This window comes from Halichoerus grypus, chromosome 2 (genome assembly GCF_964656455.1).
Source record: "Halichoerus grypus chromosome 2, mHalGry1.hap1.1, whole genome shotgun sequence".
NCBI lineage: Eukaryota > Metazoa > Chordata > Mammalia > Carnivora > Phocidae > Halichoerus > Halichoerus grypus.
Window position 1 is genome coordinate 73,410,030 of NC_135713.1, and position 26,912 is coordinate 73,436,941.

The 26,912-nt window shown below is 35.4% G+C and overlaps 1 protein-coding gene across 2 annotated transcripts; it reads left to right on the plus strand.

The window, feature by feature from the left end:
• Positions 1-10: 10 nt before the first annotated feature.
• GIN1 (gypsy retrotransposon integrase 1) lies at positions 11-26,783 on the plus strand. Of its 2 annotated transcripts, XM_036109731.2 has the most exons (8): positions 11-118; positions 8,694-8,839; positions 10,685-10,878; positions 12,989-13,294; positions 18,009-18,200; positions 18,299-18,475; positions 18,969-19,254; positions 25,832-26,783. In XM_036109731.2, exons 2-8 carry the CDS (start codon positions 8,698-8,700, stop codon positions 26,104-26,106), a joined length of 1,572 nt encoding a protein of 523 aa, XP_035965624.1. In that variant the 5' UTR covers positions 11-118; positions 8,694-8,697; the 3' UTR covers positions 26,107-26,783. The 2 variants fall into 2 exon arrangements, with proteins under 2 accessions (XP_035965624.1, XP_035965640.1); XM_036109747.2 differs by lacking the exons at positions 11-118; positions 8,694-8,839 and having other exon boundaries at positions 10,742-10,874.
• The last annotated feature ends 129 nt before the right edge of the window (positions 26,784-26,912 follow it).

The window sequence follows — 26,912 nt, forward strand, 5'->3', positions numbered from 1 at the left end:
CGCACGGCCCCCATAAGTACACCCCTCTTGAAGACACCGGTAGTTCCGTTTCCGGCAGCACCAGATAAGTCGCGAGAAGAAGCTTAGACCTTGTCGTTTGCGTTTAGGACCACTTTCGGTGAGTGGTCGTTCCGGTATGCTTTGTTATATCTAGTGATTTTTAAAGTAAGGCATCACCTGACAGTAATTTCAAAACCATTGCATCGACTAGTTTAAGGACGGTTTTAATTGACTGTGGAGATTGCGCAGGCGCTCTTGGGGCGAGAGGGCCTTGCTTGGGCGTTGCGGTGTCCCGCGCCAGCTGAGTCGAAAAGGGGCGAGTTCTGTAGTCGGGCGTGGGGAGGTGCTTAGTCTGTGTAACCGAGTTTTACTTGAGATCGTTTTCCTGATCATGCTAAGTTTAGGTGGACCTTGCCCTTAAGAGTTGATTAACGAGCCATTAAAACTCCCTGGAAATGCTCTCTGATCGTTAAAGTAGCGTCCGAGACCGCGAGCAGGTTCAAAAGTTGACCGCCGCAGTTGGCCGACGTTAAAGAATTCTCCCACTTACTTTACCATAGTTGTCATTTAATCTAGAATATTACCCTTTTGCCCCAAATTAAAACCGCCTGTGGCGGGGAGAATCGCGAGTTCAAGGGAGAACCTTGTCCGGTAGTTTTAAAGGAAAAGAACACTACCTCAGTGTGGTTTTTCCTTAAATGAGCGTTTCTGAGCCAAAGTAGAGAAATAATTTTCAAAATGGAAATTCATGTATCATATGTGGCTTTATATGTGTGCGTATGGAGATGAAGGCATTTTTGTTAAGCGAATTTGTAGGTTGAAGTGAAGCCGATTAGAAGTGTTCTGGTGTAATTAGATTTCCCAGTTTTAGACATTACATAAAATTGTGCTCTTTTTTTCAGAGATTAAAGTAGACTAATTCAGAAGTAAAAATTCTGATCACAAGTTAATATGTCTATTGAAATATTGCAAAATTTAAGTTTTTAAGCAGGAACACATGCATATTACAACTTTCTGGAGAGTTGTTGGCCTTGATGGGTTTTGTCCAATTCTCATTTTATTTAAAGTGGTACTTAACTGCCTTACTTTTTGCATACACAAGATAAAATTAAATGAATTAAGTAATAAATATTTGCACAATACTTATTGATTTTATTTGACGTTGTATTAGGGACCTAGTGTTAAAGTTCAACTAAATTTGAACCTGACAGTTCCTCTTGCAAAATTAGAAGTTGTAATCAGCCAACTTCACCTCGTCTTCTCATCCCTACATATTTTAATACACAAGTACTTATTTTAACACAAATTCTTAAAAATAAAAACTATTTAAAGAAGGCTTAATCTTCATTTTGGTAACATAAGTCACTTAATTCTCCCTTGTAAATAATACTTTTGTTTAATATTTGGTTATAGGAAGATATTTTATTTATGTTTGTTCTAATATTACAGCTTAAAGCTTTTTTCTCATACTACTCAGATGGTTTTTAGGGATCAAATGGTGAGTGTATTTTGAAAAAAAAAAAAACTACTGGTTCTTTAAATTATTCCCGTATATAAATGCCAAATATTAGCAGCCAATTTTTGATTTGGAGGATGATTTTCCTTTTTGTGAACTGATTTTTCTTATGTATTTAAGCTTCTGAACCACATTAGACTACAAACTCATTATAAAGTATACAACTCTTGAGTCTTCTGGGTTTCCTGGTTAGCAGTAAAACATAAACATTACCATAAAACATTAATCACCATTAGTGAAAATGAGATTTTAAAATCTTTTTCCTTGTAGATAAAGGTTTTGAGAAAGGAAAGTGTTTTCTATTACTTTGAACAGCTTGATATGAATGATAACAATAACTAAATATTTTAACAGTAATTATATATTGAATTACCATTTGCAAAAGACTTTTCAAATCCTTAATCTCATTGATCCTGATATTTATGGAAAAGGAGGGATAAGTATTATTTTCTTTTTTCAAATGTGGATACTGAAGCTTAAGTAACTCATACACCAGAAATTTTGACTCCTAAAAGCCATGACTTCTTAGACACACCCTACTTATAGTGCCATATATATATATATATGTATATATATATAAGTGAAGTAATGTTTTCCTAAGTGAAATAGCAATTACGTTTGAAACATGCTCTTTTTTTTAATTCACTGCTATCTTTCCTATGAAAAAAGGCAAATAATTCTTTGCTCATTCACAAATATGTGAATGTCCACTGTGTCCCAAATTATGTGAAATGATGTAAACATTAAAAATTAATAACTTTGTCACTTCTCATATGTAAGCTGAATTATTAATTACAAAATCATTTTATAACTTAACTAGCAGAGGCCTCAACCAAGTATTATGAAGTCTGAGGTTGACAATAATGAAGTTATTAGTGTAGCAGGGGGAAAAGCCAACAAAATTTGAAGCAGCAGAAAACAAGGTTCGGATGTCAGTGCCTCCACTCACTGTGTTGCTTTGAGCAAATTGGGTAATCTCTCTGAAACTCTATTTTCTTATAAAGTGGATATACAGCTAGTGCATACTTCATAGGATGTTGTGAGGATCATCACAGTAAAGCATTGTATAAATGTTTGCAATTCTTAAAAATTGCCTTTGCAGTTAATTAAAAAATTCTCCTTTAATTAAAAGAAATTGTTCCCTGTCCCTGTAGTTTTGGCTTTTTCAGATGTCATTTAAATAATAGCCTATAGTGTGTAGCCTTTTGTGTCTGACTTTTTTCATTTAGCATAAAAAGTTCTTTAAAGTTCTGAAAACAAGTTTTTTATTATATTTGTGTACTGCAGACATTTTCTTCCAGCTGTGATTGTTCTTTTCACTTTCTTAAAATTGCCTTTAGGGCGCCTGGGTGGCTCAGTTGGTTAAGCAACTGCCTTCGGCTCAGGTCATGATCCTGGAGTCCCGGGATCGAGTCCCGCATCGGGCTCCCTGCTCGGCAGGGAGTCTGCTTCTCCCTCTGACCCTCCTCCCTCTCATGCTCTCTGTCTCTCATTCTCTCTCTCTCAAATAAATAAAAAAATAAAAATAAAAAAAAAATAAAATTGCCTTTAAAAGAACAAAAGTTTTTGGGGGTGCCTGGGTGGTGCAGTTGATTAAGCATCTGACTCTTGATTTCAGCTCAGGTCATGATCTCGGAGTCATGAGATCAAGCCCCAGCAATGGGCTTCATGCTGAGGGGGTTTCTGCTTGAGAGTCTTTCCCTCTGCCCCTCCCCACCCCCCACTTGTGCTCTCCCTCTCTGTCTCAAATAAATAAATAAATCTTTTAAAAAAATGAAACAAAAGATTTTTGATTTTTTTTTTTTTTATTTAACTTTGTATTCCCATAACCTAGTGCATATAAGGATTTAAGGACTTGGTAAATGAATGAACAAATAAAAAGTTATATGGATGAAAGGCCTAACTGTAGTAGAGAGTAAAACATAGGAAGTTCTACAACGGTACAGAGAAAGTCAGGAGAGGTTGAGATCACTTCAGATTCAGATATCATGGAAGGCTTGCTTCAGTGAGGCGCTAGAGATTTATTTTGAAAACTGGTTAAGACTTAATCAGATAGGGGCGTCTGGGTGGCTCAGTTGCTTAAGCGTCTGCCTTCTACTCAGGTCATGATAGCTGAGTCCTGGGATTGAGCCCCGAGTCGGGCTTCCTGCTCAGCAGGGAGTCTGCTTCTCTCTCTCTCATAAATAAATAAAATCTTTTTAAAAAAAGATTTGATAAGATAGAATTGGAAGGATAAACCATTCATAGGGGAAATGGTGACATAAACCAAGGTACAGAGAATGGTTGGGATGTGGGCAAAGGTATATAAAGAAGAGAGAGGAGAAACTGTAAGGCTTGTTTAGTGCCAGGTTGTAGAGGCTTGGCTAAGTAGTTCAGACTTTGTCTGTAAGCAGTGGAGATGGCCAGGAGCAGTCTAATAGTGTCTACTCTAATAATTCATTTGGAAGATAAAAATGTGCTTAGGACAGTGAATAGTTTAAATTAAGATTCAAGGTAACTGTGTCAAACAAATGATCACCCCTTTAATGTTCTCTTCTTTACTAAGACAGCTGATCCTTATATAACACACTTGTGAAATATGAAAATATGTAGAAATTTTCTGATTTTTATGTCTTCCACCATTAGAAGAGTCCACTCTACCTTAATGATGACCAAAAAAAGAAAAAACAAAAACAAAAAGCCAAAAACCTCAAAGAACTCAGTCTCCAAAATGTTGTTTATTGATTTCTTCTACTCCTTGACCTTTTGTACTATGGGCTTGCTCTGAGGAGAGTGAATTATTCTATTTTGATGTATTTTCAGTTCTTTAAAAGTTAAGGGTTTGAAAGTGGAGAGGTTAATTTCAGTGAATAGACTTTACTGAACATGAATCTTCGTTCATGTATTTTAGGTAGGACAGCCAAGAGTATCCTACCTAATAGCACAGATTCTTGAATGTACTGAGGGCTTCATCTTATATTGAGTAATTAGAGAAAAGGTTTTCTGGTATCCCCAGTGCTATAGACTGAATGTTTGTGTGTTCCTCCCCTCACACACACACCCCCCCACAAATCTGTATGTTGAAATCATAACCACCAGTGTGATGGTATTTAGAGGTGATGCCTTTGAAAAGTGATGAGGTCATGAGGATGGAGCCGTCAAGAATGGAATTAGCGCCCTTCATTGTTGTTTTTTAAAGTAGTCTCCATGCCCATCATGGAGCCCAATGTGAGGCTTGAACTCACAGCCCTGAGATCAAGACCTTAGCTGAGATCAAGAGTCAGATACTTAACCGACTGAGCCACCCAGGCGCCCCGGAATTAGTGCCCTTTTAAAAGAGAGGTCAGAGAGCTCTCCAGCACCTTCTGTTATGTGAAGACAAAGCAAAGAGGTAATCTATGAACCAGGAAGCAAACTTTGACCAGACAGTGAATCTGCCCGCTTGTGTTTGGACTTTTTACCTCTAGAACTGTGAGAAATAAATGTTTGTTGTTAATAAGCAACCCAGTCTATGGTGTATTGTTATAGCACCCCAAATGGACTAAGACACCCTAGAGAATTGGAGGGGGCAGTTGGGGGAACTTAAAAGACAGAAGTTTTTAAGTATAAGGACAAAATAATGGACATCAGTGTGGTTTAGGGAGACATTCATGTTGTCCAATAGCCAGGTTTTTTCTACCAGTAGCAATTACCCATACCCCTATGTGTTATGGGACCTATATTTTGTCTAAGGTGTAAGAGTTTAGTGTTTTGCTCCTGGAGGCTTTTTATAGGCCTGAAACAGCCTTGTCTTTTTAAGGTCCTTCAGGTTTTGCAATCTTTACTGATCTCTGAAAGGGAGGCAATAAAGGATTTTATCTTATTTGTTAAATCACTTCTTCCTCCAGATAACCATGCTCAGCTGCAGTCTAGGATTTGATGTTTCAAGGTTTTCTTTTAGATGATTTAGAACATTGTTGGCTCCAAAAGCCATTCACAGAAAATAATAATTTGGGGTCATATATTTTACAGAATATAGACCCTAGTGATTTAATCTAAAATGAGAAATGGCAGGGTGCCTGGCTGGCTCTGTGAGTGGGGCATGTGACTCTTGATCTGGGTGTTGTGGGTTTCAGTCCCATGTTGGGTGTAGAGATTACTTAAAGATAAAATCTTTAAGAAATAAAATGAGAGGGGCGCCTGGGTGGCTCAGTCGTTAAGCGTCTGTCTTCGGCTCGGGTCATGATCCCAGGGTCCTGGGATCGAGCCCCGAGTCGGGCTCCCTGCTCAGCAGGAAGCCTGCTTCTCCCTCTCCCATTCCCCCTGCTTGTGTTTCCTCTCTCACTGTCTCTCTCTCTGTCAAATAAATAAATAAAATCTTAAAAAAGAAATGAGAAAGTACAGTTCTTTCTCTCCCTTGGACTTGGAAGAGCTTGAGTCAGTGTACCCTGGAGTTGAAAATAGGATAAATGATTTTTGCTTGTTGGTTTGTTTTAAGAGTTGAGGAGGTTTAATACAGAGCTAGAGTGACAGGCAGGCAATGGTTAGGTAGTGTACAGTCTGTATTCCCTACTTGGTACCACACAAGTTTTCCTAAAATGAAAATTGATGAAGTGTGGAAGTTTGCCATAGAATCATTTGGCAGGGGAAAAGCCATAATGAAGATGACATTAAAGTAAAGCCATCAAGAGGTCTTCTGTGACAGATTGGGTGGGTGGTGGGGGTCAGGGGGAATGGTGTACTTCACCAAAGACAGTTTGAAAAGAACTAAGAGGTAGAGCATCATGGAACTTGAAAACAGGGCCACAGGACAAGGACTGAGTATATACATAGTAAAATCTCCCGATGCCTTTACTATTTCCAGTTGGGGGTTGTTATGACTACAAAAAAATCTGTGAACATTTTTGTACACATCTTTTGATAGTCATGTATTCATTTCACTGAGGTATAAACTTGAAAGTAGATTTGTCAAGTCCTTAGGGTAGACAAGTGTTTAGTTAGAAGAAACTCAATTTTCCAAGGTAGCTGTAGCCTTTTGCACTCCCACCATGTGTGTTTCATTTGTTACCCGTCCTTACAGGCGTTGTCTCTGTTTTTAATTTTACCCTTTTTGATAGGGTGCAGTTACAAAACTTATGACTTTTTAATTTGCTTTTTGGAGTAATGATGTTGATTTTCACTTACTTATTAACCATTTGGGTATTTTTTTTTTTTTTTGAAGTGCCATGTAAGATTTTACTCCCATTTTTTAAGTTGGGTTTTTATCATTTTCTTTTTGATTTGTAGTTGTTTATATATGCTGCGTATGAGTCCTTTGTTAGATATATATATATATTAAAGATATCTTCTGCCAGTCTGTGATTACCTTTTCCTTTCCTTAAAGATGTCTCTTGAATAGGTTGTGATTTTGATGAAGTACAATTTGTTATAATTTTTCTTCTGCTAAGAATAGTTTTTTTTGTGTCCTGTTTAAGAGATCTTTATATATCCCATAAAATAGCTTACACTGTGCTGACCCAAGAGATATTATAAATGTACTGATATCCTCACTGGAAGTTATAAAAAGATCAGAAAGATGGTTATTGAATGTGGAAAGTGCTGTATCATAGGGGAAGAGACTTAATAGGCTATTTAAGCCATAGGTTCCTAGGCACAGTCTATTCTTTTTTATTCTAACATTCCCTCTGCAGTAATACTCTCTTGTAGCCTCATCCCTAGATCTTCTAGTGATCAGTAAACATCAATATTGTTTTTAGAAATTAAAAATTTTAAGCATTTGGGTCAGAGTCCTGGTAGGAAACAGAAGATAGGGGATAGGGACACCTGGGTGGCTCTGTCAGTTAAGCATCTGCCTTCGGCTCAGGTCATGATCCCAGGGTTCCGGGATCGTGAGTTGGGCTCCCTGCCCAGTGGGGAGACTGCTTCTCCCTCTCCACCCCCACCCCCCTGCTCATGCTCTCTCTCGCTCTCTCTCATAAATAAAATCTTAAAAAAAAAAAAAAAAAAAAAAAAGGAAACAGAAGATACATTCCCTGGAAATTTGAAGAAAATTAAGTTCCTATTTAAAGACCAAAGAACAGGGTCAAAGAAATCAACGTGGTCCCTGGAGATTAGTAACAGTAGGGAATAATGATGGAATAGTGCCCTTGAATTAGCAAAAAGAAGAAATGATGTTATAAACTTCCAATGAGAAACTAGAGACATGGAAGATGGGCTACTCAAGAGGAGCTGTAGTTGTAGAGGGTTGCAGCCTCAATTAAGGAAGGACCTGGGAAATAAATATCCTGACCTCTTCTGCATTCTGATTTGCTTCCTGGTACCTCCCACTGGACAAGCCTAATCAGAAAACTATAAATGTAGTTTTCAAGGGTCAGTCTCCTAGGGCACAGTAGCAGGGAAAGAAAGGCCAAAAATTGATCTGTATGGGTGGGGGTGGTGGCAAACAGAATAATCTGCACAGAATAGTTTCTTTCACCTAAAAATATGAATGAAAGGGGCTTTTTTTCTTTTTAACTTAATGGTTTCCCATATAATTTATGGTCTAAAATAGACAAATTTTATTTTGTTTTGTTTTCGCCAATGCGGCCAGAGTTTTCTTTATAATATAGAGAAAATATGTACAGGACCAAAAATCATTTCTATTCAAGAAAAAGCAGCTTAGAAGAGTATATGAGATCTAGTATAGCTAAATATCATCTCTGTCATTTATCGTTTAAACATTTCCAAAATAGATCTTTTTCATAAATTACTTGGACTTTTTTTTTTTTTTTTTGCATTTTGCAATGACCATGAATGTATTTGGAAGGAAAAAAAACTATTTCTCCCCTTTATAACCTACCCTGTATTTAAATGTCACATAACAGAACCATTCTATGTAAGTAACATTTCAACTGATGGTAGTGAGAGACTTTAAGCAAAACTTTTTAAAGTGTAATTATTTATTTTGTTTTTTCCCAGTATGTGGAAAATTTTCAGCATTTCTTTTCACATGGAAAGAGACAAGATAATGTGTCATGATATATCTCAAAAATAGCTTTTGAATATTTTAGTTCATATACATCACACAGTTCCTTTTCTGTACTATATTTATCTCCATCACAGATAATATTCTGGGAATGTTCAATTGATATGTAAGCAGAAATATGACAGAAGCCTGAACTGAAATAGCAACTGAATGAGCTTATCATTTAAATTATATCTTTAAATATCTTTTACCTAGTTTCATGATGGTCCGTAGTGGAAAAAATGGTGACCTTCATCTTAAACAGATTGCATATTATAAACGAACTGGTGAATATCATCCAACTACACTACCAAGTGAAAGAAGTGGCATAAGAAGAGCAGCAAAAAAATTTATCTTCAAAGGTAACACTGGGGCGCCTGGGTGGCGCAGTTGGTTAAGCATCCGACTCTTGATTTTGGCTCAGGTCATGATCTCAGGGTCCTGAGATGGAGCCGGGTGTCGGGCTCTGGGCTGGGTGTGGAGCCTGTTTAAGATTCTCTCTCCCTCTCCCACTAACCTCCCCCCCTCTCCCCACCCCCGCTCTCTCTCTCTCTAAAAAAAAAAAAAGAAAGAAAGAAAAGAAACAAAGTTAACCTTTATGCCCCAAGTGTAGAGTTAATATAGATGCTTTTCCATGTGTTCTTTGTGGAATACTGAGAATTTTCTGCGGTAACTTGTTGTTGCTTAACAATTACTGGTGTAATTGATGATGCCACTCAGTCAAAAGCAAAATAAAAATCACAGTGAAGCTAACTGAATGCCAGTAAGCATGAAAAGGGCATTTTAAATCATAGACAGAAAATGATACCATGAAAAAAAAAACAAAAAACACTCACCTAAATTAACCTCTCATGCTCTTTTCCTCAGGTAGTTCCTACTTTAATGGCATTTTCTAGCACTTATGTCACTATCGATGAAGAGCTTATTTGATGCTGATACGAAAATGTTGACGTTAACTTTTTACCATATTTATTTCTGTGGTCTCCCCGCCATCAGATATTTTCAGGATCACATTCATTTTTGGATACCTATCTCCCTGAATGGATTAAATATTTGAAAGGCAATAGAAAATTTATGTTGAAAGATTATGGTAATTTTTCCTCCTTTCTCCTCTTCCTTAAAAGGGAAGAGAAGTTTGTGATGAAATAAGCCAGAAGTTAGATCACCAGACAACTAAATGAATGTTGGTGCTATTAATTAATGGGAGTTTTGCCTCTAGGTATAAAATCATGCTTCCTGAAAAGCATTCAAGAAACCTTTAAAATAATATATAAATACCTCCTCATATCTCTCTGTGTATACCCCTTCCTATAACTCCTTTATACTTCATAAGTACACCTCTTACCTCTTAGTAAAGTTATGATTCATTCATTCATTTATTTATTTAAACATTTATGCAACAAATGTTTTCCAAGTTCCTACTGTGTGTCAGTCACATTTTAGGCCTAATACTCTGATGAATAAGGTACATAAGGTTCCTGCCCTTAAGTTGCTTACCTTCTAATTCAAGGAAGGAATGTTTCACTCAGCATATACTTAATTAAACACATTCATAACTTAGTGCTATATTTTAGAGTTTGAATAGCTACCTCATCCACTGGAAAGATGGTGATTCTTTCCCTACCTCAGTTGCTTTCCAGCTGTGGATTCTTCTCAGGTGCCCTCCAAAGGAAAACAGAGAACTGTCTTAAGGATTAAGGTTCTCTTACTTTCCTGCTTTACAAATCTCACCTCCTGTTCAAATCTAGAAAAACTTAACAGTGTGGTTGCTTACAAAAATGTAAGTTATGGTGAAACACTATTTTGGAAAATTCTGTTCCAGAAGTTGCTTATCTGTACATAATTCATCTGTAATTCATGCCATTTTTAGGAGATGCCTGCAAGTATTTTTCCAGTTTGAGTACTCCCATAGAAAGATAATTTCATACTCCTGTAGTTATCACATGTTTTGGTGAACAAACTAGCTCCACTGATATAGATAGCTACAAAATTATAGCAACTAGTGATCCTCCTACATATCAAGTAATCATAACAGCTGAGGACCTTTCAGGTTGTATGGATGCGTTACAAATAAATATTCTATCTTAGAGGGAAAAAGATTTTTAAAAACCATAATGGTTTGATGATAAGGCTTTGATTAGATTATCTTAAAATTATACTGATCTCTAAAAATTGCAGTCATGTCTTTTTGTTATTATTTATTCCAGAAAAAAAGCTGTTTTATGTTGGAAAAGACAGAAAACAAAATCGTTTGGTAATTGTTTCAGAAGAAGAAAAAAAGAAAGTCTTAAGAGAATGCCATGAAAATGACACTGGAGCTCATCATGGCATATCCAGGACCCTTACTCTAGTGGAATCCAATTATTACTGGACTTCTGTGACCAATGATGTCAAACAGTGGGTATGGCTTATATATTAAGAATATTTTAAATAATACCTTTGTAGTAGATATCCAAAATTCATTATTGCTCCAGCTTTACTCTGGGTATTACCTCTTGTTAAGTACTTTTTGTATGGGTGGTGTTTGTACAAAAACATTTAAAAGGAGTTTTACTTCCCATCAGAATTCTCCTTTGGGGCGCCTGGGTCGCTCAGTCGGTTAAGCGCCTGACTCTTGATTTCAGCTCAGGTCATGATCCCAGCCCACTTGGGGCTCCGCACTGGGCATGAAGCCTGCTTAAGATTCTCTCTCTCCCTCTTCCCCTCCCCCCTCCTTCTCTAAGAAAAGAAAAAAAAGAAATCAGTTTTTCAGAATTCTCCTTTAAAATCACTAAAGTATAATTTGAACTAAAACATTATTTAAATATTTGAAAAATACCATATTTAGATAGGTTATTTATAAACAGATTTTCATCATTGAACTCTTATGTATCACAGAATTCAAATGGGGCTGAAATTCCTTTGACTAAATGATTACCTCTTTGATGGCAGTCATATAATCTTTTCTTGAGAGGAGAATCTGTTCATAGGTCAGGTCCAGTGTGTGCTCTCTTCTTTTGTGCATATCTCATCTTGATGTAAAAAATGTCAAATATGGCAGAGACCCAAAACCAACTAAAGGCAAAATCAAGTTGTAAAAATGATGAAATTAGGCTGAGTTTTGTAACTTTATAACTTATTTCAACCTTCAGCTTCTTATAGGATATTCATCTAGGAATTCAGGTATTCTTACTGGTAGATCATCTGATCCCTACTCTTTCTAGTGTACTCTATATGACTTGGTATCTATGTGAGAATCCTTTTAATAATTATAATAGTTTATCAAAAGATTGTCATTTCAGGTCTAAAGAATTAAACCAACGTTTAAATATCATTTGTAAGTTATCAGTTTGTAGTCTGTGCATGTGTTGCAATACCTCAATATTTGTATTTGCCTTTAGAACCTGCCACACATTCCTTTGATCTTTGTCAAATCTTTATCATTTGAGAATGGATATGATTTTTAGAAATAGAGGTTATTTATGATGAAAGCTAATAGATAAATTGGACAATAAAACTTTGGATTAAAAGTAACTAATGCAAAGAGAGTTTATAAAATTTTGTTCACAAGTTGGTTTGAAAGTGGTTTCCAAAGTGGAATTCTAGAAATATGTTGAGCATTGGCACCATCCATATGTTAATCAGTTCTCATCCCACTCACATTAAAAGCTCCATGGCAGCATGGGCTTTATTTTTGTTCTATTTTCCTGGGGCCTTGAGGAATTTCTGGCATCTGTAAGTATTTTTTTAATAAAATTATGTTTTAATAAATACTATTGAAATAGATCAGTGAATGAATTTATTAGAATGATAACTGATGAATCACAGACCTGTACCTCTGAAACAAATAATACATTATATGTTAAAAAAAAAAAAGATAGTAGGAAGGGAAAAATGAAGGGGGGGGAATAGGAGGGGGAGATGAACCATGAGAGACTATGGACTCTGAGAAACAAACTGAGGGTTCTAGAGGGGAGGGGGGTGGGGGATGGGTTAGCCCAGTGATGGGTGTTAAGGAGGGCACGTATTGAATGGAGCACTGGGTGTTATACGCAAACAATGAATCATGGAACACTACATCAGAAACTAATGATGTAATGTATGGTGACTAACATAACATAATAAAATAAAAGTTAAAAAAAAAGGAATGATAACTTTAAAAGAAAAAATCTTTTACTTATAGAAATTATTGTGTATTCAGATACTGACTTAAAAATATAACAAATTTGATGTAAGAAATTGGTTTTAAGATTTATTTACATAATATTTGTTGACTGTAAACTAGAATTATGTTCTATGTGAATAAGATCCCTTAAAGTAGTCAGTGGATTGTAATAGCAAGTCATATTTGCTTGTTTTTCTGAACAGAAGGTTTTATTCTATTCTGAGAATAGTCTAAAAGTTTCTCCTTCGAAACACAAAGTAACTATTAACAATTTTAATAAAAACTTCATATTTATAAGACTGCTTTTATTATGTTGAGTATATTAACATCTATATATCTTTTTTCTTACTGTGTGCCTGTTTTATAGGTATATGCTTGTCAGCATTGCCAAGTGGCAAAAAATACAGTTATTCTAGCACCTAAACAGCACCTTCTCAAGGTGGAGAATCCATGGAGTATAGTTACTGTTGATCTGATGGGCCCATTTCATGCAAGCAACAGAAGTCATGTTTATACCATAATCATGACAGATTTGTTCACAAAATGGGTTGTGATTTTGCCTCTCTGTGATGTTTCAGCATCAGAAATTTCTAAAGCTATTATCAATATATTTTTCTTATATGGACCGCCTCAGAAAATAATAATGGACCAAAGAGAAGAGTTCATTCATGAGGTAAGACAAATAATTAGTTAGGTCTAAGAGCATATTTTACTTACCTTCAATGCCTGGCACACCTGTGCATTATAGGGTTCTTAGTAAGTTTATATAAATTGCTACAGGTATAGAAGTTTAATATTGTATAGCACAAAGGTAGCTGGACTGGAAACTAAGAGACCAGGATTTTTGTATTAATTGTGCACCTAAGTAATTGTAAATCTGTCTTCAGGTTTCCTAAAACTAAAATGAGGAAGTTGGACCAAATAATCCTTGTTTACTTCTAGCTTAAAAATTCTGTGATTGGGGGCCCCTGGCTGGTTCAGTGGGTAGAGCATGTGACTCTTGATCTCGGGGTTGTAAGTTCAAGCCCCACGTTGGGTGTAGAGATTACTTAAAAATAAAATCTTAAAAAAAAAATTCTATGATTGACATATAGAGGGAGAATTGACTAAATGGAGAAATATATCATGTTTATGAGTGAGAATATTCAATATTGAAAGGTATTGATTTTTTCCCAAATCAAAATTAATTTATGTAATTAATTTCTAATCAGCATTAATAAGGAGGGAGCTTATTTCTTGCCCTCATCTTTTTCCAGATTAAAGTTAACTTGAAAGAATATGCAAGCAAGAATATATATGAAAGTTCTAAAAAAGGAATAGTGACTATGACACTTAAGGCATATTTTTAAATTTTCATAATTAAACAATACTGGTATAAGAAAAAAATCAGACACAGCCAGACATGTTTAATTCTGTTAACAAGGAGTTATAGCAAACACATGTAAAATGTTATCTACCAGGGAAGCTCATTAGAGACAGTGCCTAGGATTTTTCTTTTTTAAGGTTAATCTTTTATTATTATTATTATTTGAGAGAGAGAGAGAGGGAGAGTGCAGAGGGAAAGTGAGAGGGAGAAGCACACTCCTCACTGAGCAGATCGCCCAATGTGGGGCTCGATCCTAGGACCCCAAGATTACGACCTGAGCCGAAGGCAGATGCTTAACCGACAGCCACTTAGGCGCCCCTCAGTGCCTAGGATTTTTACTGGGAGCCGGTCACAAAGGCACCCTCTGCCTGGCTTGTACCAGAATCCTAGATTCCTAAAGGAAAAAAGGTGTTCAGCATAAACTACCTTGTTTGTATAGTTTAAGCACTGTGAGCCATCTGTATCAGGGAATGATGGAAACCCTCCCAAAATCCCCAAGTTCCTAGCTCCTGAGTGGTTCAGTTGATTAAGTGTTTGACTCTTGATTTCACTCAGGTCATGATCTCAGGGTCCTGGGTTTGAGCCCCGTGTTGGCTCTGTGCTCAGCACGGAGTCTGCTTGTCCCTCTCCCTCTCTGTTCCTCCCTCCGGCTCCCATGCATTCGCACATACGGCGCGCTCCCCCCCCCGCCAAATAAGTAAATCTGTAAAAAATAAATAACAAACGTGGAAAAGTGTTCAAATTAAATAGGAATGAGTACTGCAAATTAAGACCATTTTAACTTATCTGAAAGAAATAGTAATAATACTTAATTTTTTTTCTGGGGAATTGACTGAACATTCCAGATACTACATTATAGGGTGGTGGAATTTCTCTCATCTAGGATTGCTGAGGCACGTAGTCAAGAATAGTTGCCTTGAAGAGACACCCTGACCCATAGCCATGTTCATAGGAGCAAGCAGTAAAGTTGTTGCATTAAAGCTGAGACTTGAATGTGTTTTGTAACTATCACATAATCTTGCCTGCTGTTACTGACACAGCAATGGTCAAAATGAGGTGTATGAAACAATCCAGTTTATGGGATAACAATGTTAGAACTTCTGCTTATATTTCTTTTTTATCTAATAAATAAGAAAGAAAGGAAGTTTTGCTAATAATGTGTAGAGATGATTAATAGCATCCCGGATCGACAAGGCAGATGATTGTACATCACACATGGTATATGAAGGTATCTTGAGAAAAGAGTAAGAATCCACAACATAAAAGAGGTTTATAGTAGTTCCCTTGCTCATTCTTGGTTTTCAGTAGTAATTGCGTTTCTGAATATCATGTAGTTTTGACTAAACTACTCCTCATGGAATAGTCATGTGGCTTAAGTTTCTTACAGTGAGAACAAGGTAATACTAATAATGCAATTACCTATCAACCACAAGAAAATGATAGAGCTGACACTTCTACTTAACTTCTGGTACTAGTTCTTTTATAGAAACTTTAATGAGATGAAAACAAGTATGAACTAATTAGATCTGATAGGAAATTGGTCACCAGAATTCAAAATATCAAGAAACTGATTTGAAATACTGATTTGCTTCCACCATATCTAATGAAAAGCCTCACCCTAAGTACATAAAGTGCTTAGAGATAAAAATAATGACAGTTTGAAGCTATTATGAATCACCAGTTTTTCCAGTTATGTTTAAAGTCATGTGATAATCCAGGACTTTGGAAATTTTACCAAAGGTAACAGTAAATGTTTATAAGCCTCTTTTGTAATAGCAAAAAAACTAAAAATCACAGATGATTGAGAAAATTTGTTCTTTTTGCTGTCATGTAAATGGCTTAAATATTAGCATAATGGTGACAAAATGATATGTTTTCTTTTGTCAGCAAAAACGTACCAAACACTGCTGAAGTGTTGAAATAAGATTAGAATATTACAATGTGGATGCATACAGTTTGTGTATTACAAACACAGTTGGATGAAAATATAGATGTTTCAATAAAGTCACAGACTTTTTGTAAAACTCTAAAGGAAAGAAAATAAATGTTTCCAAAGGAAAATCTGCTTCTTTGATTTTAAAAATAGGTCTTATGGAAAACCAAAATTGTAACAACTAATAGAATGTCTGGTTTGATGGGAGAAAAAAAGGCTCTGGGGTTAGGATATCAGGCTGGCATCCCACAAATGAATTCACTGAATCATTCCTAGGCAACAACCTCTTGAAACAAAGAAGTTGTTTGACCCTTTTCCAGAGCTCAGTCATTTAAAAGCATTGATTAAGACCTCAGATTGAGGCTGACTCAAATGATACCAATTATCTGAGATTTCTCTCTTTTTTTTTTTTTTTAAGATTTTATTTTTAAGTAATCTCTATATCCAATGTGGGGCTTGAACTTACAACCTGAAGATCAAGAGTCACATGCTCTACCCACTGAGCCAGCCAGGTGCCCCTCTAGGATTTCTTTTTTTCCCTTCTTTTTTTTTTTTTTTTTTTTTTTAAAAGATATCTCTTTAACTACTTTTGAGTTAAAAGATTAAAAGAAGGGGTGCCTCGGTGGCGCAGTTAAGCATCCCGCTCTTGGTTTCAGCTCAGGTCCTGATCTCATGGTCATGGGACACGTCAGGCTCTGCGCTCAGCACTGAGTCTGCTTGGGATTCTCTCCCTCTTCCTCTGCTCCCTTCCCCTCCCCGACTCCTGCGCTCTCTCTCAAATAAATAAATAAATCTTTTTTTTTTTTTAAGTTTCAAAGGTGGCAGCCTAAATTAGTACATATATCAGCTAGGAACTGTATTAGCTGCAAGTAAGAGAACTCCTCTCGTGCCCAATATATAAACTCCAAAAGGTAAAAGAAGGCCAGGCTGTCCAAGGTTGGAAGAGTAACCTGAATGTCTTTGGGAACCCATGCTTCTAGTTTTCTCTTCCACCATCTTTGAGATGTGACTCTCAGTCTTAGGTTCACAATATGGCTGCCAGAGCCCATGCCACAAAAATCTATATTTCAGACAGAAAGAATGGGGAGGACAATAGATAAAAATACCTAGTAGCAGCTGAGTCTACCCAACAACTTTTAAAAGCCCAATAACTTCCACTTATATCTTTTTGACCAAAACTATATCACATGACTACTCCTTTCTTACAAGGAAGCTTGGGAAATGTGGTTTTGGTTTTGGTAGGTTTTTTATTAGCTTTACCTTTTTAGTTACTGTGATACTACTTGTCTTCTTACAATTAGGCAATAAGAATACAATCTTTTAAAAGACAAGTTTATTAACCAAAAGTTTACCCAGTTAAAAATAATAATAAAAAATAATCTGAGGCATAAGGTGGGAAAAATAAGTTATTTTACATTTTACAGGCTTACTGTTTGAAGTTTTCTAAACTCATTTTGACTTTTTTTAGGCCCTGCAGATAATAAATATAACCACAACAATAATAGTAACATTATAAGTTATAAAGTGCTTAATACTTGCCAATAACTGTTTTAGGTACTTTACAAACATCTACTCATATAATTCTCAAAAGGGTTCTTGGTAGGATCTTCCTCATTTTACAGATAGGGAACTGAGTACACAGAAGTTTAGTTACCTGCCAAAGTCATGTAACTATTAACTGGATTATGTGACCTAGTGTTTATTTGAGAAATTGTCTGCTGAATTAAAACGTTATATGAACTCAGAGTTAGTGTTAAATTCTGTTCTTCCATTTCCTTGCTGTATAGGTATGTTTGGCAAGGCACTTAACCTCCCAAAGCTTCTTATCTTTAAAATGGGGTTAATGAGAATTCATGATTGTTGTAAGGTATAACGACAGTAATGTAAAACGTCTCGTGTATTGACCAGTAGATAGTAAGGACTCAATAAATGGTAATTGCAAAATACGGTATGTATGTTTTTATATAGAATGGGTATGGTTCAATGAAAAAGGCAAGATTCAGATTCTTTTGAAACCTTTCAGTCAAGCTCAAGTCCTGATCTCATTTAAAATACGAATTTTAAAGTCAACTTTTATATATTTTTCAGATCAATGTTGAACTGTGTGGATTGTTTGGCACAAAGCAAATTGTAATTTCTTATACCTCTCAAACTTTTAATCCAACTGAAAGTACACCTAGCACAATCAAAGCATTTCTTTCTAAACACTGTGCTGACCACCCAAACAACTGGGATGATCACCTATCAGCCATTTCATTTGCCTTCAATGTAACTCACTTGGTATGTGTCTTTTTATAATTCTGTACTTTTGAATTATGACTGTTTCTTGGCTACATAAATAATTTATTACAAATCATTTTCCATTTTCCTTAAAATAGGAACCTCCTAAAAATACACCGTATTTTCAAATGTTTAATCGCAGTCCTTATATGCCTGAAACTTCAGATGTTCTTCATGAAGTGGATGGTGATGATACAAGTATGTTTGCCAAAATTTTAGGTGCAATTAAAGAAGCTGATAAAATAATGGAGAATAAGACAACTTCAGCAGGACAGGTGATTCTGTTTAATAGAAAACTCTATAATCTAAAAATCCATGAAGTAATTTTAAAATTTTCAGCATGCACACACACACACAGATGCACACACACATATGGTATACATATGATATACTAAAGCCAAATTTTTTTCTGTTAAATTCTGCTTTTGTTTTGATTATGCAGTGTGCTTATTAGCTCTAAAATTCTGAGAGACAGTAATGGGAAAACTTTGTTCTTTGCAATCAAGTAGAGCTGAATTCATATTCCTGATTTTGTTGCTTTCCAGTTGTTTGATTTGGGCCAATTACTTAACCTTTCTCCATTTAACTTCTTTGTAAAGTTGGGGTAATGATACTAGTTTTGAAATATTACTTTCAGGATTAAATGGGATTCATTTTTGCTTTGTATTAGTATCTCAATAAGTAACCATCTTGTTACTATCTGCATTTACCTTCAAGAAACTACAGCTTTTTCATCCCTTTGTTCTCTCTTTTATTATGCTCTTGTAGATGGAGAACAACAATCCTGATGAACTGAATAAAAGCAAAATCATTGTTAAAAAGAAACCAAAGCAATTAAATCCATTTCGTTTAAAAGTGGGTCATGAAGTTTTAAGACAAAGGAAAAATTGGTGGAAGGACGGTCGTTTCCAGTCTGAATGGGTTGGACCTTGTGTCATAGACTATATTACAGAAAGTGGATGTGCTGTTCTGAGAGACAACACTGGGACTCGACTTAAAAGACCTATCAAAATGTCCCACCTTAAGCCCTATGTAAGAGAGTCCAGTGAACAAGGTAAGCATCATTTCTTTACATTTTTACTTTCCGTGAATGAGGAGGGAAGTTAAAAATAATATAAGAATCCACCCCCAACCCAGCCAAAACCCCTTCTTTTAGTTAGGTTTTCTTTTCCCTTCTCATTTTTATAAAATGTGGTATAATTTTAGATCTCAGGTATTCTGTTTTATTAGAATGACTCTTCTGCAACTGTCAGGCTTGTAAGAGATCTTATTCTGATTTCTAGGGTACTTTTCACACATTTACCCCACAGTTCATGTAGGAGATACTAGACCTGTTTGACAGAAGGAAGAATTACATCTTCTCGATTTTCACTTTCACAATATTTTGTCACTTTGTGTCTCGGTTTAACTTGAGAAAATACCAACTAAGATAAATGATACCAAAACCAAACATACTATCCAGAATTCTGTTGTGAGATAAATATACTAGGGAACTTTAAAAAAAGTGATTAATTTTTGGTGTTATGTCATAGTCAGGTCATGATAGATGCAGGGGAGGGTGTGGGGTGTGGTGTAACCAGAATGCTGTAAGGTGCTATAAGAAGAGGCGATAGCCTGAACAAGATTATACTTGCCCCCACATGTGGTTTTGAACAGTCAGAAGGATATCCTGATTTCTTTAACCCTTTCTTGCAGAGATTAAGAGATAAATGACATTTTGCTATGGCTTTCAGATTAAATCCCACTTAATGGAGACTGTTTTATTCTGTCCTATTGTAACTGATCCCTAGAGTTTCTCTGGGGTGGATAACTGAGAGGGAGTGAATTGGTACCTCAGCCAGTTAATTTTGCTTTTCCTATAAAGAAAAATAAAGCATCAATAATATTTGAATATGAGTAACAATTAGTGGAAGATGAATTTAGTACATTTTTACACCACTGAGTTATTTAACAGGCATAAGTAAATATTACAAGAGCAACAGTAACAATATTTACACTTACCTTATTTTCTTAGGATAAAAAGGCCCTTGGGGGCTGCAGTAAATAGCTCAACGTTGCTTCTGATCTGGATCAAAACTCTCAAGTTAAAAACTCTTCCTACCTTTCCTTCTGCTTGTGACAGCCTGATTGCTCTATTAGCAAACTTACCTTGGACTGTTCTAGTTCTGAAAGCTCGCAGTACTTTCATTCTCTCTGTTGGAAGATCGGCATTCCTTGTACCTCTTCTCAGTACTGAGCTACCCTTTATGGTTTCTGTCTTACGTAAGTTAAGTAGAAGAGAAAAAGATTATACAGGTACATGTTGTCCTTCCTTTAGCAAGATTTTCTCCCTAACCTCAGCATTCAGGACTCACTGCCTTCTAATGTGTTAGCCTTCCTTAATTAATACAAAATTTACATTTAGAATGTTGCTGTATCAGGATTTACTTCAACATTTTGCAATTTGCTCTTGCCAAAGACTTTCTCAGAAAGGAGGCCAAACATTTTGCTACTCCTGCATATTTCAGAATCCAATTGAGTAGAACAGTTTCTAAACAGAGGAAGTCTAATTTTTCCCTCATGCTTGAATTCTCTGCACATATTTCGTCCAGTAATATAAAGGAAATTATAATATTAGTACCAGTACATGTAAGAAACTGAGGTAGATGGGTAAAATTGTTTTTTCTTGATAACCAAAGGAAGTGTGACCTGGCCATCCTGGAATCTCGTTCTTGATTACTATTTGTTCCTTATTTTGTGTTTCTTTTCTTCGGAGAAATTCAAAATAAATGTGATTTCTGCCATCTTTTTCTTCAGTATCACATATTATCCTGTAAATCTTTGCCTCAGAAGCTGATTTTAAAGAGTCCTTGAACAAAGTGTAAAGCAAACTAAATGCCTTTGAATGTCTTAAATCCTGTTCTTTCATGGGACGTAAATTTGGAAGAGGTGTAGCCAAAGAACGATGAATTTGTCTGTCTGTGCTTGTCATTGCTACTCTTACCAGCTGTGAGATCTCGTAGCTGTTTTAAAGACTCACTGTCCAAAGCAGATAAGCTTCTGTTGCCAACCACTTATCCAGTCTTATCTAGAACATAACTTAGAGGGAGCACATTCAGTACTAGGTCTACAATATTTCTCTCTGCTATTTTAAGCAGGCCTATGTCATTTTGTGTCGTTCAATGCCAGGTACTTTTTCAAGACTAATTATTTTAGTAGGTTTTAGGACATACCATCATATCTCTTTGTAATCATAATGTTCCCCTCTGAAAAGAAAAATATTACTGACTCATTATTCTATCCAATATAGATTTTGAGTAGTTTTATTGTTTTATTTTGGATAGGAGTTGTGATAGATTTCTGTCTGCTGATTGCCCTTCACAGTTTCTGAGATGGTTTTCATTATTTTATGTTTTCTATTGATACCATAACAAATTATCATAAATTTAATGGTTTAAAACAGGTCTTACAGTTCTATAGCTTAGAATTCCAACATAGATAGGTCTTACTGAGCTAAAATCAGGCATTGGTAGGGCTGTGTTCCTTTCTGGAGGCCCTAAAAAAGAACCTGTTTCCTTGCCTTTTCCAACTTTTAGGGGCTGCCCACACTGCTTGGCTTGTGGTCTCCTGCCTCTGTCTTCAAAGCCAGCAATGACAGGTAGAGTCCTCCTCACATCACAAGTCACTGCAGCCTTCTCTTCTTCCCCCTTCTACAGTTAAGGACCCTTGTTGTTGGGCCCACCTGGATAATGCAGGATAATCTCCCTATTTTAGGGTCAGCTGGTTATCAACCTTATTCCATCACTTCTCTAATTCTCCTTTGTCATGTAAGGTAATGCATTTCCAGGGAGTTTTAGTACATGGACATCTTTAGGGGCCCATTATTCTCCCTACCACAGTTATGGTCTACATTCATGAAACAAAACAAATCTTAGTTCTTTATTATTAAGCCCATGATTTTTACTTTATTAACAAAGAGCCTCCCTTTGGACTCTTAGTTGTATAATCTTTAAACTGAGAGTCATTCAGTTCTCTGTTGTTAGTGTTGGTTATCTATTATAGTGACAATTATGTACTATCAAATTACAGTTATTTGTTGCTTTATTATAAGAAAGGGCGGTATACTAGTGTGGCAATACATTCTAATAGTTCTAGGATTATCAGGCTATATATAGAATTAGTCTGGTCACCTGTTTTCAGAATAAGAAAATTTAGTATTCAAAAACCGTGTACTTTTCTTTATGTTTGATGAAATAAATTAATCCAAATCACTCTGACTTTTCTGAGACTTTAATTTTAACTTATTTTTCTCCTTAGAGAAATTAAAAAATTTATTTCTTAATTTCATTTTTTTACTCCTTAAAACTACATAAGGAAAAGTAAGTCAAAACGGCTGATAACACCTTACCTTCGTTTGTAAAAACCTAAAGACTTAATTATTCAGTCTGGTCAAAACTGAAATAATGCTTTCATCAAACAAATGTTATAATGATAATTAAATTAATAGAATGAAAAAAATAAGCTTATTATGTAATATGACTGAATAGAAAAATGCTTTAATATGGTATGTTTACCTCTCTCTCGGGGGCAATATTTATCTTGTTCTTTTTCATATCCCTAATTCAGGATTATCCTACATCAGTACTGACCAATAGATATATATAAAATATAAAAATTATGTAGTAATACAATTTTAAGTTTTCTAGTAGCCATGTTAAATTACAAAGAAATATGTGAAAATAATTTTAATAATATATTTGATATAACCTAGTGTATCTGATTATTATTTAATCATATGTGTAGCGTCTCAAAAGTCTCTTTTCTGGTAATTTTTGTTAATTTGTTTTGTTGTTAAAGAGCATTTCTGTTGGCTCCAGTAGATTTAGACCATAGCAGGAGTTGAAACACATTTGACCTTTCTGAATGAATGAGAATTTGGGGGCTTTTTTCCTACACAAACAAGGCTTGAAATCTCCAGAGTAATTTTCCATTGCATATAAAGTGATTTATGTGGAATTTGCCAGGTATAGTTCTTGTTCTCTACAGTTTTATTACAATAGGTACCTTTTTTTTAAATAGGTACATTAAAATTTATCACTCATTTAGAAGAGAAAGTATGTGTATTATATAAAGACATATACATATATATAGATATATGACACATAGAAGCTCTCCTCTTACAAACAAGTGAGGTTGATAAAGTCCATTTGTTTCAGAGTCTAGTGTAACTAAGAGGTGCTAAAGCTCAAGGTCTGTGAATGCATTTCCAGGACATCAAAGTGGCAACTTCTAAGAGCTTTATGTCTATGCATATTTCCCTATTGATACATATTTACTGGACATACTTTTCTAAAAGAGACTTGCTTTATCTGTATGGAAAATAATTTTTGAGACTGGAAACTTCCTTCATCAAAGATTTTTGTAAGGATCTTTGGAAATACCTTAAATCTATGGTATCTGCTGTCACCGATACTTTGCAGCATTGTGCAAGCCTTGAAATATGGAATTCCCATGGCTTATTTGAAAAATTTCATTAGCAATACTTTTATCATACCTAACCTTTTTTTTTTTTTTTTTTTAAAGATTTTATTTATTTATCTGAGAGAGAGAATGGGAGACAGAGAGCATGAGGGGGGAGGATCAGAGGGAGAAGCAGACTCCCCGCTGAGCAGAGAGCCCGATGTGGGACTCGATCCCAGGACTCCAGGATCATGAACTGAGCCAAAGGCAGTTGCTTAACCAACTGAGCCACCCAGGCTCCCCCATACCTAACCTTTTAAAGTTCTCTTACATATTAGTGTCTAGCTTTCTCCAGTATTACGAACCTAAGAGTGAACTTTGATGTTGAACCTCCTGCAACACATTCTAAAAGTGTTTCAAATGCATTGGTCATGTTTTTGCTCCTTCTTGCTGCTCTTGGGCAATAACACTTCTCATGAGTTGTATGATTTGGTTTTTATCTTTCAGAATTGTTCTCTTGTCCAGTAATTCATCCCATGCTAACATATAAAAATCAATTATCCATACTTTTGTTTTCATCATAAATATGTATATCTTACCATCTTTTTCAATCTAATTACTACTTTTGCATGAATAAGAATTGGTGGGGTAAAACTTGGAAAAACCTCTCAAAACTAAAATACCAAGTATACTTTGCCTAATGAAGAACAAAATGTACAAAACTAAATGCCCATACAAACTCAAGTCCACTTAGGCCATCTGTGGGTAGAGAGCAGCATGGCTTTGATCTTTTTAAGTTTTTAAATCAAAAGTTCTTAAGTGTGTAAACTTATGGGATTGGAATAGGTTCAGTAAGCTTTTCACATATTAGTACGAGAATGGGTAGAATAGGATCGTGTTCCAGGGTTTATTAGGAAATTTATCTGCTCTGAGAAACTTCCCTTGATTTCTGATCTAATGGGCAATTAATCTTCCTTTTGCTATTTCTTGAACTTAAAATTTGAGGGCTCTTTGAGCTATTAAAATCTTAAAGAGAATCATTAATGTTTTGGGAGAAAATCCAGAAGGAGAAGGCAGGGGTCCAGGAAGTTAATCATCTATGGTGGAAGAGTTCCTTGTTGTAATGAATTAAAATACCACGTAGGGAGGAATCCTTTTATATACATTAACCTTTTTTTATAAAGATGCTACTGCTTTGCCACCTGTTTAACATTCATATTAAGCATTTTTTTCCTGATAGTGATGATAAATTTGCTCAAAATAGAATTAAAGGAAAAAAAAATAGAATTAAAGGGAAATTCTTTGTCAGTATTTCAGTATGAATTTAGCTCCACCTTAGAAGTTCATGAGCATTTTGGTATTAAATTAGACTTAAATAAGCTAAGCATTTTAAACTGCCTACTTACATATAAGCCTGATGCTAGTAACTTCATCTTCATTTTAGTTTATAATTTCATATTATAAACAACTCAATATTATTGTCCTAATTATCAACAACTTGACATTATCCTAATATGGATTCTATGAAGATTAAAGTTACAATAAGGATTTAATTTGTTAAGTATCTTTCAATATCCCATTAATTGACTCAGAAGTGCCTTGCAAAAGTATGTTAAGCCTGTCATCATCAAAAATAGAGTTTTATAACTTTGCTTTTAATCTTTACCATAATCTTCAGCTGCTTCTACCCCCTCACACATACCTGCCAAAGACAGATCAAGGGAACAGGAAAAGTTGGTTCTTTTATTTATTTATTTTTAAAGATTTTATTTATTTGACAGAGAGACAGTGAGAGAGAGAATACCAGCGGGGGGAGTGGGAGAGGGAGAAGCAGGCCTCCCACTGAGGCGGAGCAGGGAGCCTGATGCGGGGCTCCATCCCAGGACCCTGAGATCATGACCCGAGCCGAAGGCAGCCGCTTAACCAGCTGAGCCACCCAGGCGCCCCAGAGTTGGCTCTTTTAAAATCTTTGGTCTTTCCTGAATTCTATATATATGAACTGTCAAATGTATGTATCATTTTTTCATCCTTTGACATGTATATTTATTTAGTAGATAGGAGAACCCACCAGAAGTTAATCTTAGAGTTAGTTTTTATTACTTTGGATTTTGTCCTCATTTAACATTGTTTAATTTTAAAATGATGTTTAATTGTAATTCTAAAAGGTGAACTTACGATGTTTCTTCTTTCAGACAGTCTTTATCTCTTACAAGGTTCAGTAGTGGCAGATCATGACTACATTGGATTGCCTGAAATTCCAGTTGGAGCATACCAAGCAAATATTCTGGTAGAAGATGCAACTATTGGCGTAGTCGATAATGAATTACTAACATCAAGCAAAGATCGTGAACTATTAGAATTTAGAAATGCCAAAATCTCTCCATTGATAGAAGATCATAGTACTCTTGAAAAGCAGACTTTCAGTCTGTTGGACTCTTCAAACCAAGTCCTTGAGTACTTAAGTTAGTAAATACCAAAATTCATGTAAAGTGCTTGTTTAAAGTGTAACTCCTTGAATCTTTATCTTTTCCATTTAAAAAAAGTTGTATAGAAGTGTCTTAACACGCTCTGAATGACTAAATCCTGAAGGTTTATTTTATAACTATTAATTTATCTAAACTTGTGTCATGTTTGAACGTCAGTACATATATGTAAAGGCAAAGGAAGCATATAATATATGGAATTCACTTTTTCTTATGAAAATAGACTAGGCAAAGCATGATTGCTTCTTAGGAAGGAAACTAAATTCCAGCTCAAGAGTATCAGATCTTTCTCTGGTATTGGTACCATGTTTTTAGTTTAATATGGGGGGGAGTATTTCTCCCCTTTAAAAAATAAGTTTGAACTGCCTAGAATGGGATTAATAAATATTTATTCAACTATAACAATGAATTAAGTGAAACTTGTTTGTGTCATTGGAACTTTTAAAAATACTATTGTAGGAAAGAATTTAGGGTTGTTTAATGGGCTCTTATAGGACATTGATAATTTCACCTTCTAGGCTCAGAATTCGTATTTGAATCTGTATATTGGTTTGAAAACATTTGTGCATTTCCATAACATGTATTAAAGTCAAAAGCACCCATTAATAAAATTTTTTTTCTGTAGTCTTGAGTAAATACTAATAAAATAAGTACTATCAGATTTTAAACTATAAGCTCTATGATATTTATAACTTTATTCAACAAGTATTTGTTATAAAGCACTTTGATACTGTGGGAAAGTTAAAGGATGAGTTAGATGTGTGTCTTATCTTCATCAGGGGCTTACAGT

Coding starts and splice junctions, on each gene's coding strand:
- GIN1 (XM_036109731.2), top strand. CDS start 8,698: ATGATGGTCCGTAGTGGAAAAAATGGTGACCTTCATCTTAAACAGATT. Junction 8,840..10,684: donor AAAAAAATTTATCTTCAAAG/GTAACACTGGGG, acceptor TATTTATTCCAG/AAAAAAAGCTGTTTTATGTT. Junction 10,879..12,988: donor CCAATGATGTCAAACAGTGG/GTATGGCTTATA, acceptor CCTGTTTTATAG/GTATATGCTTGTCAGCATTG.